Source organism: Panthera pardus, unplaced genomic scaffold, assembly GCF_024362965.1.
Source record: "Panthera pardus isolate Hobbes unplaced genomic scaffold, ASM2436296v1 HiC_scaffold_12, whole genome shotgun sequence".
Taxonomy (NCBI): domain Eukaryota; kingdom Metazoa; phylum Chordata; class Mammalia; order Carnivora; family Felidae; genus Panthera; species Panthera pardus.
The window spans coordinates 390,545-407,285 of NW_026526677.1; the positions used below are offsets into that span (position 1 = coordinate 390,545).

Consider the following 16,741-nt stretch of genomic DNA (forward strand, 5'->3'; position numbering starts at 1 on the left):
AGGTTTTTTTAAGGAATCCGCTTTAAGGACTCTCAGGTGCACACGAATGCGGTTTACTTCGTAGGCGACGTTGGTTCAATAAATTGTGCAGCTGGCACTGCTGGTCTCCCGCGACTTTCTCCCAGCGCGGCCCATCGGCCTTGGGCGCCCACGCCCGCGCTGCCCTCCACCTTCTACACCCGAGCGCCCGGGTCCGCGGTGACCGGCGGGCAGGGGAGGAAGCGGAAGCCGTATCTGCTCTCAGCCGTGCTCTGCACTGACAGCGCTACCATCGGGCAGCCCCGGTCCACGATCCTCCTGCACACCTGGGGGGGGGGCGGGGGGGCGGGGCCTGAGCGGCGCGGGGGCGGGGCCTGGAGGGGAGGGGAGGGGAGGGGCGGGGCCGGGAGGGGGACCCCGCGGGAGCTCGGGTATCCCGCCACGGCCGGCACGCGCGCGCGCTCACCCGGACCCTGTGCTCCTTCCTAGCCCCGCAGTGCTCCAGGCACAGCCCGGCCTCTGCGGGGGACAGCGACGGGATGGGGTCGGCCGGACTCCCACTCCCCGCCGGTCCGCCCGCCCTCCGCGTCCCCCTGCGCTCACCGGGCAAGGCGGGCAGGAGCTCGGGCGTGTGGGTCTCGGCGGCCTCGGGCCGCGCCGGCACCTCCCGCGGGCGGAAGAGCTTGCTGGTGCTCAGCCGCGGCAAGAGGCCCCGCGTCCTGGTGGGGCAGGAGGGTCGTGAGGTCTGGAGCCCGCCCGCGGGAAGGGCAGTCCTGGAGGGGAAGGGGCCCGGGGAGAAGGGAGCCAGGGGCTGGTCCTGCAGGGCACGCCGCGTGGGAGCGCTCTTGAATTACGGGGGGGGGGGGGGGGGGGGCGGCGAGGACGGAACCCGGGGAGGTGGGTGGTGGTCCTGCGCGGGAACCCGTCTGGAGAGCGGCCTCAGAGGGGATTGGACCTGAGGCAAGGGAATGGTCCCTTAGCAGGGAGTCTGGGGGGACGGTTTTTGCGGGGGTGGGTCCTGGGAGGCAGAGGAGACCCAGGGACCCGCGGTGCCCACCCGGGCCTCCGGCGTCTGGCTCCGGCCTCCCGCACCCTGCCCGCGCGCGAGTGTTGAGGCCCGCGACTCTGCTCCCCGGGGTCGGCCCCAAGCCCGTCCTCTGAGAGCGGGAAGCGGTCTACGGAGAGGTCGGTGTTGTCAGCGAAGATCCTCGAGACCGGGGTCACGCAGTGGGGGGCCCGGTGCTCGCTCAGGACCTGCGGGGCCGGCGGGGAGGGGCGCAGCGGTCACCCCCAGCCCGCGGGGCTCTCCGCCCACCCCATCCCGGTCTGAGACGCACCCTGACCTCGCCCTTGGGGTTCAGGAGGAGAGTCACGCATCCCCGGCCGGAATGGAAGTGGACAGGCTCTTGGCCCAAGGACGACGGCGGCCGCTTCTTGGTGCTGCCGGGGCCCTCGCCCCAAACCTGCTGGACAGCGCGGGGCGGCGAGTGAGGGGCGGTGGGGGCCGGAGCAGAGGCCACGAGGGCTCGCGGGGAGCGGGGCGCACCGTAACGTGGTGCCGTGGAGCCAGCAGCGTGCCGGGCGGGAAGCGGTACATGCACACCGGGAAGCCGTACAGGAGCTGCCGCAGCGTGAGGCCGCCCAGGTCGGCGGTCTCCTCCAGCGACTGGTTGAGGACGCGCACGAACCTCTCCTTGCGGCTCACGGCCACGATCTTCAGGCTGGAGTTAATGGGGCTCGGCGGGTGAGCAGGGAGGGTAGAGGCACCGCAGAGAGGCTGGGGCACCCCTCCACCGCGGTCCTGCTAGGAGACCCACCGCTGCTGGGATCCCCCCACCCCCACCCCGTGTCACCCCCCTCCCCTCCCACGGAGGCGGTGCCTGGGATGCCGGTGCTCTGAGTCTGCACAGGACTCCCCTGTCAGGACCGTCTTACCAGGTGGGTCCCAGGGGGGGTTCCAGGGATCCAGGGAGAGACCCGTCGGAAAGAGGACCTCCATATGGAGCATCCTCTGGGGACATCGAACGTGAGGCCAGACTAACCTGCAGTACCCTGAGGCCGCACGTGGGAGAGGAACAGCTCCAGGGGTCAGATCCACAGCAGGAGGGATGGCCCTGGGGGCTGAGGGAAGCAGAGGGACAGCTCAAAGTACTGGGGAGAGTGGGAGGGAGCGAGCCGGAGCGCAGAGGAGGCAGCGTCTCACCCAAGGCCACCCCAGCCCCTGGGGATGAGGCAGGAGAGGCCCCCAGCGGCCTTGCGCTGAGCTGTTGGGGAGACCGAGCTGCTGGAGACGGCTGTTTAGGGTTTGGGGCGGAGATCCCAGCCTCACGGTGGGGGGGAGGGAGGAGCCACCGGGGAGACCCGCTGTACCCCACCTTCAGGCAGTGCCTGCATTTCCCTGCCGAGGCTGCTCCGGTGTGGCTCTGTCAACTCAGAACTGCGGCCTGCAGCGGAGGGTGGCTGTCCCGTCACCTTCTGCACGCGATGAGGCTCAGCCAGCCAGCCACTGCCGGGGTCGGAGTCTGTGCCCCCTGAGCTGCTGGTGCCCACAGAGGGCAGGGAACACCACTCGACACTCTTGAGATGCTGTTCCACACGCTCTCTATGCAGCTCCGAGCCCCACTGGCCAGGCACCGGGGCCGGTGGGGATGGCAAGGCCCGGGGGTGCCTGTGGGCCACAGTCTGCTGACCTGCTTGCTGCCTGCTGGCTCTGGCTTCTGAACTCCAGCCCTGCCCCCATCTAACCTCCCCAAGGTGGGCGGGGCACCCCGAGTTGCGGTTCCCGTCCCTGGGACCCAGCCTGGGAGCAAGGCTCATAGATGGACTGTGATGGCTCAGGAGCCCTTTCCCTTCAACCTTCACCTCCTCCTGTAGATCAGAGAATTGACCTTGGGAGGTGTCAGCGGCTCGTCCGGGGACACTAAGGGGAGATCTTGGACTCTGGTGCACACATGCCGAGGCACGCCCTCTCCTCCCTTCACCCCCACAGGAGTCCCTGACCAGCACGGTTACTTTTGATCTGAGTTGGACCTGATGTTGGCGAGGAGGTTGGGATACCGATGGGCAATGCTGTTCCAGTCTACGTCCTCCAGCCGGAAACCCTGGCCAGGAAGCAACAGGAACGTGGCTCTCCCCTCCCACGGGCCCACCGAGCCATGAAAGCACACGGGGGCCTTGCTTACCTCTCCAGTAGAGGGGACCTGGTCATTCTCAGAGAGGTCACTGGAGTCCATCAGAGTTTCTGCAGTTACCACCTGCAGAAGGGGAGTGGAAGCCAGTGGGCAGGAGCTGGGGAACGAGCCTCTCCCCTTGGACCCTCACCCGCACCCGAGGCACACATTTGCTGTGCATCAGGTGGGCGGAACCAGGGGGTTCCTCCCTGCCCTAGACCACGGTCCTGGGGGGACAGGCTTCCCAGGCAGGCCAGGGCCCCCCAGCGGAAGCACCAGCCTGGAAGGGACACCCTGGCTCTCCAAGGGAAGTCCAAGGAGGGCTGGGGAGGGGGACGTGGGAGGCAGGAGGGTGGGCTGAATGGGGCTTACCTCCACACTGCCGGTGGAAGATCGCAGCACGCGACCCACCCAGGAGGAGCGGGCCAGCTGCAGGAGGCAGGACCTCTGGAACGCCTGCAGCTCAGTCTCCAGCTGGGACTTCTCCTGCTCCGGGAGGGTGCGTGGGTGGGACAGGGCCTTCTCTCCACCCCCGGAGCCAACCCCTACCTGGCCCCTGATCCTCACCCCAGCCTGGGTCCCCTGACCAAATCCTGATCCCACCTGCCCCTCACCAGTTGGGCCTGTTCCTTCTGCCCTTTCAACTCCAGAGTCAGCTTCTGGATCTGGTTCTGCAGGAGCTTCTCCTGACTGTGTGAGCAACTGGGGGAGGGGCCATCTCAGCAGCCCCCACCTCGAGGTCAGTAGCCAAGGAAGGGAGGCAGAGGGGCTCCTCTTCACTGACAGTGGAGGCCTAAGGGCACAGAGTTCCACCGGGCCGGGCCAGGTTGGGTTCTGAGAGGTGTGGGTCATAGGTCGAGTCTAGGTTCAGCGGCCATCGACATGTTTAGAGTCAGGGTCTGGGCAGGTTTACAGCATATTCACTCTTTCGGGGTTAGGTTGGGGGGTCAGAGTCAGGTAAGGATAAGGGCTAGAGGCGAAAGGCAGGGTAATTATCAGGTGGGAGCCCCAGTGGTTGGGGATGAGGTCAGACAAAAACCATTTCAGGCCAGGACAGAGGCTGGGTTGGGCTGAAGGACTGGCACTTTGCTGCTCACCTCTCGGGTGGCAGTCCGGCCACCTCGTACAGGATGTGGCAGTGCCGGGCATTCTGGCGGTTCTGGATGGTCCACCGCAGAGCCTGGATCTCCAGTTCCCGCTGACCCCACAGCAGCCGCAGGGTGCGGGGGTCCAAGGACTCAGGGGCCAACCTGCGATGCCAGCACCCTTGCCACTTGATCAGGCCCTGCCCTCCAGCCGACCACCCCTCCCTCGCTTCCTTACTGCAGGTTGACGGGGAAGACCACGGGCGTGGAGCTGGGCTTGGTGTCCTTCAGGCATGCAGGAGCCACTGGGTCTTTGGGTGTGCCAGCTGGAGGCTCCAGGTGGTCACTGACCGGCTCTTGGTCCGCCAGGGATAAGGCAGCCTGTTTCTCAGCTTTTTCAGCCTCTTGGCAAGGCTCAGGGGCCATTCTCGATGTTCCTGGGGGAGCTGAGATGGGTAGTGTGGCTGTCACCCTTGTGTCCCATGGGTAGGTACCACGTGGGGCTCTTCTTTCATGGCCACAAGTGTGTGCCTGTGTCTGACAGCCCTAGACAGCATCACTCCAAAAATGCCCTTGTGTGAGTGCGCGCGTGCGTGTGCATGCGCACGTGCACGCCCCCAGGACACCAGATTGCTGGCCACGTGTGTGTCTATGTCTGTGTGTTTCTGACCAGGACAAGGCAGCAGATAACTGTCCCCCACCCCCTTCCCCAAGCAACATGTCACCAGGATGTTTGCACATTTCCTGTTGTCTCTCTGTCACCCTCGCCCTCTACAACCTGAGGTCCTGCCCTCAGCCTAAGGCAAAGGTCCCCAGAGGTGTTAATCCTTTGCCCGTGATGCCCCCAGACCCAGGGCCTCACCCCCAACACTCACCTGAGGCCTGAAACCCAAGCAGGCCTAGGGAAAGAAAGGCTTTACAGTGTTCCCATGGATACCAGCACCAAAAGGGGAGGGGCTGTTTGTTACCAGCAGCTTCCAGGGAGACCCCAGACCGGGACCCTGAGTGAGTCCTGGACCCACCTCCAGATCCTGCCTGAAGGAGAAGTGGTAAGAGGCTGGGTTGTTGGCCAAGGACCCTCAGGAGGCCCAGGGAACCACAGAGCGACCAGCCAGGCCTGCCGTGGCCACACAGTCCACCACCCCCAGCCTGACTGCCTGACTGTGGCACTTGGTGGGTATCGGGGGCATTGCTGCCCTGTATGTGGGGGCTTACTGAACTCTAACCGGCAGTGAGGCCCTCCTGAGTGTTTCCCACAGCTTCTTTGTCCTCAGAGGCTGATGCCCACCTACCTGACCCCCAAGCAAGAAGCCCCCCCTGCCCCCGTCCATCTCTACCACCTGCGTCACCTCAGGGAGCCCCGGGGACCCTCTCATAACCACGATAACTGTTCCCTCTGCCCCACACCAAAAATGAAGCACCAGATCTGACACACAAACTGATGCTCTCCAGCCTTCACCCCGACCCCTTTCTAGCTTTTTCTTTCTTTTCTTTTCTTTTCTTTTCTTTTCTTTTCTTTCTTTCTTCCTTCCTTTCTTTCTTTCTTTTATTCATTCATTCACTCATTCATTCAGACTCTCAACTTCGCGTTTTTGTAGGACTTCCTGTGCCGCGGAACATACAGGCTGGCAGGAGGACCCCCGTGGCAGAAACAGGGCTCTGAATGCCTGGTCCACAGACAGCATTGAGGCTGTGAGGCACCCTGGCTGCCGAGCTGGCTTGGGTCCTACCAGGCCGGAGTGTGCCCGCGGGCGTCCACAACTCGCGAGGGCACCGATCTCCACTGGGGGCAGGCAGGGGTGGGGGAAAAGAGCCCAGGGTCTATGTCTTGCTTTGTCCCCAGCAACCTGAAGGCGGCCTTCTCCCCTCACCGGGATTGCCAACCTGGCTGCAGTGGCCCGCCAGCTCCACCTCCCTCCCGCGGGGGCTCACGGTTCCCCGACCCCTGTGCGTCCCGACGACGCGCCCTAAGGGAGCAAGGTCGGTGGGGCCCTGGCCTTGGGGACCCCGCTGCCCCTCTCGGCGCAGAAGCTGCAGGGTCCCAGGCCGGCGCTCCCTCTCTAGGCAAAAGACTCATCAGACTGGGAGGTTTCTGAGGAGGTCGGCCCGGGAGCGGAGCCAGACACCTGTCCCACGCGCCGCCCGGGGGCCAGGGACGCGCTTCCGCGTAGTTCGCGGTCCTCAGGCGTGCGTGGACCAGGCTCGGCCCGCCCCTCCGCGCTGCCGAGCTCCGCCCACACCTGGGCGCCGCTGAGGGCGGGGCGGGCGGGGAGCCAATGGGAGGGGCGGGGCTCAGAGAGGTAGCCAATGGGTGTGGGCGCGGGGCGGACGAGGCGATGGTGGGAACCAATGGGGGCGCTCGGGGCGGGGCGCTCGGGCTGCGGGCCAATGGAGCTGCGGGCCGGGGCTCGCCCGCCGCGCTGGAGGCGGCAGGTTGCGGCGGCGACGGCGCCGGCCGCCGGGAAGCAGCCAGTTCGAGCCTAGGGCCGGGAGGCCGGCGAGCGCCCAGGTGAGAAGCGCAGGGCCCCAGATCCTCCCGAGTGCGGGGCACGGCCCTGGGCGGCAACTCCGACGGAGGGGCGCGGGCTGGGCGGCCGTGGGGGGCCCCGCAGCACCTGCAACGGCCCCCGCCGCACAGACGGCAAGCGCGGCGGCTGTGGGGAGCGGGAAGGGGGCTGCCCGCGCCGGCAGGGACCGCCCAGGCGCGGTTCCGTGCCTCCGGAGGGCCGAGGTCTGCGTCTCGGGCGAGGGGGCGTTCCCATGGCAGAGGAACGCCGTGTTTTCGTGAGGGCGCCCTTGGGTGCCTGAGGACGGCGTCCCGTGGGAGGGGCAGTGCCCTTCGAGCCAGGTGACTGGGGAGGCAGGAAGTCCTGGATCTGGTTAATGATTCGCCTCGTTCCGGGATTGGGGTGAGGCGAGAGGAGGCTGGGCAGTGGAGGAGCCTCAAAGTGCCCCTTGAGGGCGGACTGGTTCCCCCTGCCGGGGGGGGGGGGGGTCTCCACTACTCCCACCCCAAGAATGTGTGGCCTAAGGGTGGGGCTGGGCACAGGAGAGCGGGGCTGACGTCAGGGGGGACAGTAACCCTGAGCCAGTTCTGGGGGAAGAGAGGAGAGCCAGGCTGGGCCTGACTGTGTGGCCTTCATCGTCCGTGCAGGACAGGGATGCTCTCAGGGCTAGCAGCCATGGAGCTGAAGGTGTGGGTGGATGGCATACAGCGCGTGGTCTGTGGGGTCTCAGAGCAGACCACCTGTCAGGAAGTGGTCATCGCGCTGGCCCAAGCAATAGGTGAGTCCTTTCCGGCACAGATGGCCCAGCAGGTGCACCTGAGACTGGGCCTGCTCCTATGGCCCCTTTCCCCCAAGGAGGGTGGGGCTGGTTGCTGATCCCTGTTGCTCTCCCTCAACTTCTCAAGCCAGGTAGATGGAGGGTGGGGGGGAATCTAGGCTGACCCCTCGCCTCCTACCCCACTTCTCAAGCCAGGTGGATGGAGGGTGGAGGGAATCTAGGCTGACCCCTCTCCTCCTACCCCAGGCCAGACGGGCCGCTTTGTGCTCGTGCAGCGTCTCAGGGAGAAGGAACGGCAGCTGCTGCCCCAGGAGTGTCCAGTGGGTGCCCAGGCCACCTGTGGACAGTTTGCCAGTGATGTCCAGTTTGTCCTGAGGCGGACAGGGCCCAGCCTCGCAGGAAGGCCCTCCTCAGACAGCTGCCCACCTCCTGAACGCTGCCCAGTCCGGGCCAGCCTCCCCCCGAAGCCACGGCCAGCCCTGGGCCACGAGCCCCGCAAAGCACTGACCTTCAGCCTTGGGTGCCCTGGGCTGGCCCCCATCCCTGCGCTGCCCGAGCCTGTGGCCCCCGTAGCACCAATGCCAGGCTCCTGTGCAGACCTGCAGGGCCTGGAGCGAAGGGTGCGGAGGAACGCACTGGAGCTGGGTCAGGAGGCCTTCTGGGAGCAGGAGCTCAGGCGGGAGCAGGTGCGGGAGCGTGAGGGGCAGGCACGCCTGCAAGCCCTGAGCGCCGCCACTGCCGAGCACGCCGCCCGGCTGCAGGCCCTGGATGCCCAGGCCCGTGCCCTGGAGGCTGAACTCCATCTGGCCTCAGAGGCCCCCGGGCCCCCCTCCCCCACGGCATCTGCCACCGAACGCCTGCGCCAGGACCTGGCCGTCCAGGAGCGGCAGAGCGCGGAGGTGCAGGGCAGCCTGGCCCTGGTCAGCAGGGCTCTGGAGGCTGCCGAGCGTGCCCTGCAGGTAAGCCCCCCTGGGCCCCGAGCGCCTGCTGACGTCCCCAGCATGGGCAGCTTGGGGGGTGGGTGTCAGGGTGTGACCAGGGGGAGCACGAGTCCGTGGAGCCCTGCGGCCGTCTCCTGAGGGTGCCCTGTGCCCCAGGCCCAGGCCCAGGAACTAGAGGAGCTGAACCGGGAGCTCCGCCAGTGTAACCTGCAGCAGTTCATCCAGCAGACGGGGGCTGCGCCGCCACCACCCCCGCAGCCAGATGGGGGCCCCCCTGGCCCACAGGTCAGCGCCGTTCTGGAGGGAGGTTGGGTGGCAGGGGAGGCCTGGCCCAGTCCTAAGCTGATCTGCTCTCCCCATAGGATCTTCTGCCTCTGGCCAGAGAAGAGCCTTTCACCAGAACCTCCCACGGTCCTGCTCTAGTGTCCAGCCTGAGCCCAGAGAGTATGTCTGTCCCCCCCATTCTGGGTGGGTCAGGGTTCTCCTGTGGCCTCCTCAGTCCCTCAGCCTGTGTCCTCCCCACAGTTGTCCCCATGAGGCAGAACTCCTGGAGGTAGCAGCTCTTGCCCCAGAATGGACATCCACTGCCAGCCCAGCCCTGGGCTCCCATGACATGAGCGTGGGCAGCCAAGGCGGGGCCCGACTTGGACAACAGCAGCATCAGGGGTCCCAGAGGGTTTATTGCCCATGTAGTGGGAAGGCCTGATGCCCTGGGCCTGAGACAGAATGCCTCAGAGCCCAGGGGGTTCTGCTCTGGGGGGCAGCGGGAGGCTGAGGGTGCTTGCCCTAGTCCTTGCCAAGTCTGCCGGCCCCTTGGAGAAGCAGGGGGCACGACCGGCTCAGAATTCGCTAGGCCCCAAAGGCCACGGCTCCTTGTAGGGGATGGGAGATGATATGTGGACACTGCTCAACTCTGGGTGTGTGCTTGCATGTGGGAAGTGTCCTTCATCACACGTGTGCACACACACACACACAGGTATGCTGCCTCCCCTACCCTGACCCTAAAGCCTCAATAAACTGCCCCAAATGGCTCGAGTGTGTCCCAAGGTTGCACCGGACAGCGTCTGTGGGGCCTGAAACCGAGACTGGCTGGGGTCACTGGGCAGTATCCCCAAGCTACCCGGGGCTGGCCGCAACTGGGGCTCTTGAGCAGGGCGTCTCCCAGGGGCCAGCGGTCAGCTGGGCCTAAAGCCTGGGGGCATTTGTGGGGCCTCGCCTTTCAGGCTGCTCTGCCCGCCCTCCCCCAGGGGCTCTCCTTGGCAGCGCAAGCCCCAAGGAGAGCCTGGGGTTGAAAGTTGGACAGTACGGGGCTTGCAGCAGCCTCAGCCCCGGCCCGGGTTCCTGTGTGGACCTCTCGTCTGCCTGGTTCCCCTCTTCTGGCCTAACCCTCAGCAGGAGCAGGAACTGCCACCCCATCTGGGGTGGCTCCTGGACATGGGGACTTAAGGACATGCCAGACCTGCCTGTCAAGTTTACTGAGAGCTTGTGGGGGCAGCTCCCCAGACTCCTGATCGGCCAGGACCAAGGAAGCAGCAGCCCTGCCCAGAGGAGCTTTGTAGGCCCCATGAGGGTGTGGCTGCCCAGCCTTCCCGAGGGCCCCCCTGCTTCCCAGCTGGATGTGAAGCCTCAGCTGTGTGCCTGCGGCCTCCAAATTAGGGCAGAGTGACGTCCAGGCCACAGTCCTGGTCCTGGTCCTGCAGTCGCACCTCTGAGCACAGTGGCTGAGACTGGAGCTCTTTGTGGTGGTCAGAACCCAGGAGCTCAGTGCAGCCACAGGCGTGGGGAACAGGAGAGGGGGGCATCCTAGATGATGGGGGTCTTTGTGCTGAGTTTGGGGGTTGGCAACTGTGGGACAGACTCAGCCTTCTGGAGTGGCCCCTGAGCTGGGCCTGGTGTTCCCCACTTCCTTTGGGGCCGACCACGGGGGACATGAAGTCCTGAGTACAAGGAGCAAGGAAGCCACCAAGAGGCAATGCCACCTTGAGGGCACAGCTTGGGGTGGGGGTGGGGGGCAACTAGGACTGGGCACTTCCTGCCCAAGGTGGAACAGGATAGGGAGCGAATGGCCAGGCCAGGCAGCAGCAGGGGGCTCCTCACTCTAGAGCCCCCAGCCCTAACCCAGCTCCCACCTGAGCTCACTGCCCACCTCACAGCAGCCCATTCCAGACAGGGCTAAGCAAACAGGCACGTGGGATATAGTCTGGAATGCAAATGCTGACTGTGCTGTGTCCTGGGTGAGAGGGCTGGGGCCACGGGCAATCAGCACCAGGCTCCAGGGGTCTGCTCTCCCCGCCCGCAGCCCTACCTGTGTGCAGAAGGGCTAGGTGTGCCCCAGGAGGCTTGTCCTGAGCCCCAACACAGGGTCATCTCTCAAGCTGAGTGCACTGGCCAGCAGAGGGCAAAGTCAGGTGCCATCTGGAGACGAGGCCGCGCCCTCCCAGGGTTATCTGCTCTCCCACCAACCAAAGGGACGTAGGCCTGGTGCTCACAGAGCTCACCCCACCCCTCCGCCAGGCTCCTGCGTCTGTTTTCAGGGAACGCCTGTTCAGAAGCCGTTTCCAGGGACCTGTCCCCGGTGTGCTGCTGGTTGAGGAAGCTGATGAGCCCTCTTTTGAACCTTGGAGGGGTCCTCAGGTAGCACCTGTGCTCTAGGGTGGGGAAAGGGACAGAACCTTTTTCCTCTAGGTGTTCCAGGAGGACAAAATCCCACATCCCCAAGAAGTTGCCAGAAGTGCTTCAAATCACTAAGCAAACCTTGGAGTTGCTGAAGTTTACTTTTGAGCTTTAAACTGTACTTTGAAAACAATGATGTGAGTTATGTTGAGGTAAGAAGAGGCCCAGCTCCCACACACACAAACACACACATCAGTCCATGGCAGGGCAGGTCCAGGCCAGGCCAGCTCCCCAGGCAAGCCTGGTGTGAGTACACAGGCAGCCATCATCACGAGTCTCTGGAGGGCCAGGCTGTGTTGGGGGCTGGCACTGGAGCCCCTCCTGACCTCAGGGTTCTTGCTCCCCCCCCAGTGCAAAAGTGGCCTTTTGGGTTGGCTGAGAACACCGGGGCTCACTGAAGGGTCACCCACAGCAAGCCATTGCCCTGTGGCAGCCAATCAGCTCCACTGGTTCCCAACCCCAAGGCTATGCACGCCTCCCTGTCACCTGCAGAACGTGGCCCTACTAAACCTGCCGGGTGTGACACTCGGTACACCACAGTGACCTTTAGGACAGGGTCCCTCCAAAAGTGAGCCCAATTCCATGCCAGTCCTCAACTAATCCCGCCTCTCCCTCAGGCTGTTTTGGCAATCACAGACCCAGTTCCAGCTGTCAACCCCCACTGTCTGGGAGAGGACACCAGGCCTGCGGGAAGTGTCCTGGCACCTGCACGCCAGCAGACTGCTCTGGGCATGCCCCACGACCAGCAGGTTTTCACAGTGGACTGAGAACCCACGGCAGAGAAAGCAGGCCTGGAAGATGGGCTGGGGGCTCTGCCAGGTACCCCAACCTCTGGGAGGGGCATGTTGCTGGTCACCACAAGCAGGTCCTCCACATCCCAACTCTTTTAGCGGCCTTGTTTAAGAGGCAGAAATGCACAGAAAAGCCAAATCTGGCACCATCTTCCTTAAGAAAGTTCCCAGAGGTGGCCCTCAAGAGGCCAGTAGTAGGGGCTCCGGTCCTGAGTGCCAAAGGTCTGACCACAACACCCGTTGCCTGCCCAAGGCTGCCCTCAGCTTGGCAACGTTCAGAAGACCGTCCCGGTAACTCTGCACATCCTGGCACCTGAAACACACAAGGAAAAGAAAGTTCCCTCCTAGGGCGCATCTGGCCCACCTGAGCCCCCTCATACGGAGGGCAGGGAAGTCCCAAGATGTTTCCCCTTTCCTCCCACCCCCCTGCTGAACGCAGATACGCAGACCTGGTCCACAGGGGCGCCCTGGCCTCTGCTCGCCTTGGTGCTCACCCTCCCACCTGGTGTGGCTGTCCCCTGTCCGACAGAGCAGGGTCACAGAGGGGCCGGGGCGGTCGCGCTGCCCAGGGACAGATCAGCCGCTGTCACACGCACAGTGGGTCCGGAGCAGCGCAGTGTGCGGTGGGCAGTGGCTGCCCTGCGCCTGGAGGGACCGCCGGGTGGACGGAGGGGGGCGTCCCCACCCCCGACCCCCCTTCTCCTCCAACTTGTGCGTCCTTGTCCCACCGCACCAGCCCGGCCCGAGCCCGCCGCCCGCCAGTCTGGGACCCCTCGCGCGTCACCTGCAACCCCGACGCAGGACCGTCGCCAGCTCTCTGCCCGAATTCGGCGGCCGCCGCTGGGCCCCGACTCCCCCTCCCGCCCCGCGCGGGGCGCCCGGCCCGCGCCCCGCGCCGGCCCGTATGCAAATATGAGGGTCTCGCAGCCAATGGCCCGCCGGGCAGGTCCCGCCCTACTGCGCCGCAGCCAGTGGGCGCGAGGTGTGGGCGGGACGCCACGCCCACCGCCGCGCGGCCCCTCGCGGGCGCGGCCGGCGCGTTCCTTTCCGCACGTCGGCCTCGGGGCGGGGCCGCCACCTGCCGGGCGGGGCCTGCGGGCGCCGCGCTGCTGCCGTGCGGGGCGGCTCCCCCGCCGGCCGGGGCGGGTGGTACGGCCCGAGGCGCTCCCCCGCCCTCGCGGTGGGCCGGCTGCTCCCGGGAACGCGCGGGGCCCCGGCGCACGTAGCCCGGCCGCGCCCTCGGGACGCACGTGGGGCCCGCGCTGCCCAAGGCCACTGCGGAGCGCTCTGGCTGGCGGGTGGGGGGCTCCGGGTCCCTCCGGCGGGACCCGTCGCCTTGGAAGGCTCGGAGTCTGAGTCCGGAGGGGACACAGAGCGGTGCGCAGGGCCATCGGTGGCCGTGCCCGTCCTGTTTGGGCTTTGAGAAAGTATAAATCATGAGAACGGACTGTTTAAGATCTGAAGTTACTGACTCCTGGGTGGTGCCCCAAGGTGGCCCTGGTCCCCTTCCCTTCATACTCAGCTCCATGCCTCCATGGCCAGGGGATCCCTGCGGCGGAATCACGGGCCATCTGGATCCCTGTTGGGGTAGAGAGATGCTTGCTCCCTTTTTGTTCCTGACACCGCAGTCCTCCAAAGTAAGCCAGAGGGGGCCACTTTCCCTCACCTCACTCCAATCAGTCTATGTCTCCCGCACCTGCCTCACACCCAGGCCCTCCCTCCCTGGAGGACTCTACTCACCTGGCTCCAGGCAGCTTCAGAGGAACTCTTTTCTCTTTGGTGCCATTCTGGTCCTTCACCCAGGGGCTGTGCCCCCTCAGCCTCAGCCATCGTGGTCCCCTGGTGGCTCTCCTGTGGCCCTCCTGCCCTCTAACTCACCACCCGTTCTTAGTTCCTTTTTCCACATCCCACATGTGCCTGGGCTGGAGCCCATCACCTGTCACAAAACCTGGACGTCCGAACTGCACACTTCCCATCATCAGATCACTTCATTTCTTCCTTCAAAACCACTGCCAGGTGTGCCTGGGTGGCTCAGTTGGTTGAGCATCTGGCTCAGGTCATGATCTTGTGATTTGTGGGATCAAGCCCCACATCGGGCTCTGTGCTGACAGCGCAGAGCCTGCTTGGGATTCTCTCTCTCTCTCTGCCCCTACTCCACTCGTTCTCTCTCTCAACATAAATAAATAAATAAATAAATAAGCCTTAAAAAAAAATTGCCTGATTGGCTAAGTGCTGAGGCGCCAGGAAGGCATCTGCCCTGCCTGGGACATCAGGAGCCTGAAGCCTGGGGATAGATATTCAAGTGCAGGATGCTGTGGGTGTGGGTGGGGAAAGAATACAGAGGAGCAAGGAGCTGGCTCAGCTCTATCAGGGGTCAGAAGTGGAAGGATAGCAAAGTCTGGATCATGTAGTCTTGAAGGAACCCCTAGGAATCTGCAGGATCATTGAGGAGGCCCACACCTTCAGGACAGGGCAGAGGTTTGAAGGAAAGAAGTCTGGGACTCAGGGACAGGGAAAAGCCAGAAGTCAGGGTGACTCTGAGTTCCTGTCTTGCCCTTATTGGTACGACCCCTAGCTGTGCCCTCCAGTCCTACTGCTTCCAAATGCAACTCTTATCACCCTGTGTAGTGGCTTGAATAGTGTCCCCACAAGAAGATGTCTGTATCCTAATGCCTAGACACTGTGAATGTTACCTTATTGAGAAAAAGGGTCTGTGCAGCTGTAATTGAGCTAAAGCTCTTGCGATAAAAATCATTCTGGGGCGCCTGGGTGGCTCAGTCTGTTAAACGTCCGACTTCGGCTCAGGTCATGATCTCGTGGTTTGTGAGTTCGAGCCCTGTGTCAGGCTCTGTGCTGACAGCTCAGAGCCTGGAGCCTGCTTCCGATTCTGTGTCTCACTCTCTCTGCCCCCCCCCCCCCCGCCCTTGCTTACACTCTGTCTTAAAAAAAAAAAATTTTGTTTTAATTAAAAAAAATGACGATGATGATTGTTTAATAAATTCCTTAAAAAAAAATCCTGGTTTACCTGGGTAGGCCCTAAATCCAATGGCAAATGGACTTATGAGATAGATGAGAGGAGAGATACAGATACACAGGAAGGAAAGCCATGTAAAGACAGAGGCAGAGTTGGGGTGATGTAGCCCGGCCACGCCCTCGGGACACACGTGCGGGCCTGTACTGCCGAAGGCCACTGCGGAGCACTCTGGCTGGTGGGTGGGGGCTCTGGGTCCCCATGGCGGGACCCGTCACCTTGGAAGGCTCGGAGTCTGAGTCCAGAAGGGACACAGAGCGGTGCGCAGGGCCATCGGTGGCCGTGCCCGTCCTGTTTGGGCTTTGGCTACAAGCCAAGCCCGGAGCACCAAAACCCGGAAAAAGCAGAAAGGATTCCCCCTACAGATTTCCAAGGGAGTGCAGCTGCCTCAGAATTTGGACTCGTGATTTCCAGGACTGTGAGAGAATAAACTGCTGGTTAAGCTACCCAGTCTGTGATCACTGCTTAGGGTAGGACCAGGACACTAACACACCCACCTTCCCAAGTCTCCTCTGGTGCTGTGTTTGTGTGTAGGCCTGATGGCAGGGGAGAGGGCTGGCCTGGGCTGGACACAGCCAAGGTGGCTCCCAGCCCAGCTCCACCCTTCTGGCACAAGGCAGAAGTGTCCATTTCATGTATGTTCCTGCTTGTGCTTTGGATTGGGAAGGCAGGGTGCAAGCAAGGGCTTCAGAGTGCAAATCTAGAGGGGCATGTGGGCAGGGTGCACACGTGTGTCCTTGCTTGGAACTAGCATGTGAGAGGTGGCAGGTGGGTGGCTAGTCATTGTGCACTGTAGTGATAGTACTGATGGGGGGTACAGTAGGTGTACCTACTGTGGGGGGGCATCAGTAGGTGGGAGATATAGGTATGTATGTGCCTATGCTCTCAAGAGGTACCACCTATATTCAGTTTGGGCCCAGACCAATGGCTCTGGGCACTTTCCTGAGAGCACGTGTCACATGTGAGCACAGGTTGACATGACTAGGTAGGCTGTGCTCTGCCCAGGGATGCCTGCTGAGTAAGCCTTTTTCCCATTGTGGGTGCATATGTTTATTATGACAAATGTTCAGCAGCCCCTGGGGAACATCTGCACATAAAGGTAGGAAGGACTGTCGCCTCTCCAAAAGGGCTCCAAGTTGGCTATAAGCTGCTGCTTCAACTCTTTCTAGGAGGGTCAGCCGGGGGCCCCTACCATTTGGTAACCTCTACTGGGTAGCGTCTTTATATCCAATGGTTTTTAGCAGGCAGGCATGTGTATGTAGAAGGGCCAGCACATGCCAAGCTCCAAGCTGAGAAGGAGGGGGCGGGGAAGGTGCCTGATGCAGGGTAGTTGCGATGCTGGACCCCGCCTGAAGTGCTATCCCAATACTCATCCATCCAGCTCTCAACCTCCCTGTTTTACAGCCAAGGACACTGAGGCACAGAGAGGTTGAGAAGCTCTCCGAAGGTTACATGACTGATACACTGGGAGCCCAAGTGCCCAGGTTCAGGCACCTGGCCTGGGGGACACCCCAGAGGCACTATGCTGTAGCAGCCACCCCTCCAGACCCCGACCCGATGGCCAACAGAGAGGAATCACTCCAGAGTCCCCCACCATCCATTCTTCCTTTCTGCAAAGTCATTTACAGGGTTTGTAAACTAGCCCTTGCTTCTCCAGTTGTAAACATAAAAACAACCCTCCCTTGACTGGCTCCCTCTTGGCCACCCCTGCTCTTCCTTCCTTTTGCAGTGGAACCACTTGCAAGAGTTGCCGCTGCTGCCCTGGTGACGGGTCCCATTCTCTTTA

At 63.3% G+C, this 16,741-nt stretch overlaps 2 protein-coding genes and 1 long non-coding RNA gene across 4 annotated transcripts; 1 reads left to right on the forward strand and 2 right to left on the reverse strand.

Annotated features, from left to right (window-relative positions):
• Nucleotides 1-37: 37 nt before the first annotated feature.
• On the reverse strand, nucleotides 38-5,610 carry LMNTD2 (lamin tail domain containing 2). Its single transcript, XM_053899957.1, has 14 exons — nucleotides 5,527-5,610; nucleotides 4,473-4,771; nucleotides 4,247-4,399; nucleotides 3,764-3,851; nucleotides 3,522-3,635; nucleotides 3,162-3,233; nucleotides 2,992-3,080; nucleotides 2,355-2,647; nucleotides 2,022-2,100; nucleotides 1,526-1,715; nucleotides 1,317-1,442; nucleotides 1,037-1,233; nucleotides 446-698; nucleotides 38-305 (listed from the first exon to the last, which is right to left on the reverse strand). Exons 1-14 carry the CDS (start codon nucleotides 5,608-5,610, stop codon nucleotides 174-176), a joined length of 2,169 nt encoding a protein of 722 aa, XP_053755932.1. The 3' UTR covers nucleotides 38-173.
• Nucleotides 5,611-6,611: 1,001 nt separating this feature from the next.
• On the forward strand, nucleotides 6,612-9,491 carry RASSF7 (Ras association domain family member 7). 2 transcript variants are annotated; one of them, XM_019437574.2, is made up of 6 exons: nucleotides 6,612-6,743; nucleotides 7,389-7,519; nucleotides 7,766-8,478; nucleotides 8,617-8,745; nucleotides 8,823-8,904; nucleotides 8,986-9,491. In XM_019437574.2, the coding sequence occupies exons 2-6, from the start codon at nucleotides 7,396-7,398 to the stop codon at nucleotides 9,015-9,017; spliced, it is 1,080 nt and encodes a 359-aa protein (XP_019293119.2). In that variant the 5' UTR covers nucleotides 6,612-6,743; nucleotides 7,389-7,395; the 3' UTR covers nucleotides 9,018-9,491. The 2 variants fall into 2 exon arrangements, with proteins under 2 accessions (XP_019293119.2, XP_019293118.2); XM_019437573.2 differs by having other exon boundaries at nucleotides 8,823-9,491.
• A 1,724-nt stretch (nucleotides 9,492-11,215) lies between these two features.
• Nucleotides 11,216-12,819, reverse strand: LOC109259828 (uncharacterized). The gene is made up of 2 exons (XR_002076774.2): nucleotides 12,709-12,819; nucleotides 11,216-12,237 (listed from the first exon to the last, which is right to left on the reverse strand). It is a non-coding gene; the product is annotated as an uncharacterized LOC109259828 (long non-coding RNA).
• Between the last annotated feature and the right edge of the window lie 3,922 nt (nucleotides 12,820-16,741).

Coding starts and splice junctions, on each gene's coding strand:
- RASSF7 (XM_019437573.2), top strand. CDS start 7,396: ATGCTCTCAGGGCTAGCAGCCATGGAGCTGAAGGTGTGGGTGGATGGC. Junction 7,520..7,765: donor CGCGCTGGCCCAAGCAATAG/GTGAGTCCTTTC, acceptor CTCCTACCCCAG/GCCAGACGGGCCGCTTTGTG. Junction 8,746..8,822: donor GGGGCCCCCCTGGCCCACAG/GTCAGCGCCGTT, acceptor CTCTCCCCATAG/GATCTTCTGCCTCTGGCCAG.
- LMNTD2 (XM_053899957.1), bottom strand. CDS start 5,610: ATGAGAGGGTCCCCGGGGCTCCCTGAGGTGACGCAGGTGGTAGAGATG. Junction 2,648..2,991: donor AGGTCCAACTCAGATCAAAA/GTAACCGTGCTG, acceptor TGTGGCCCACAG/GCACCCCCGGGCCTTGCCAT. Junction 306..445: donor GGAAGGAGCACAGGGTCCGG/GTGAGCGCGCGC, acceptor CCCCCCCCCCAG/GTGTGCAGGAGGATCGTGGA.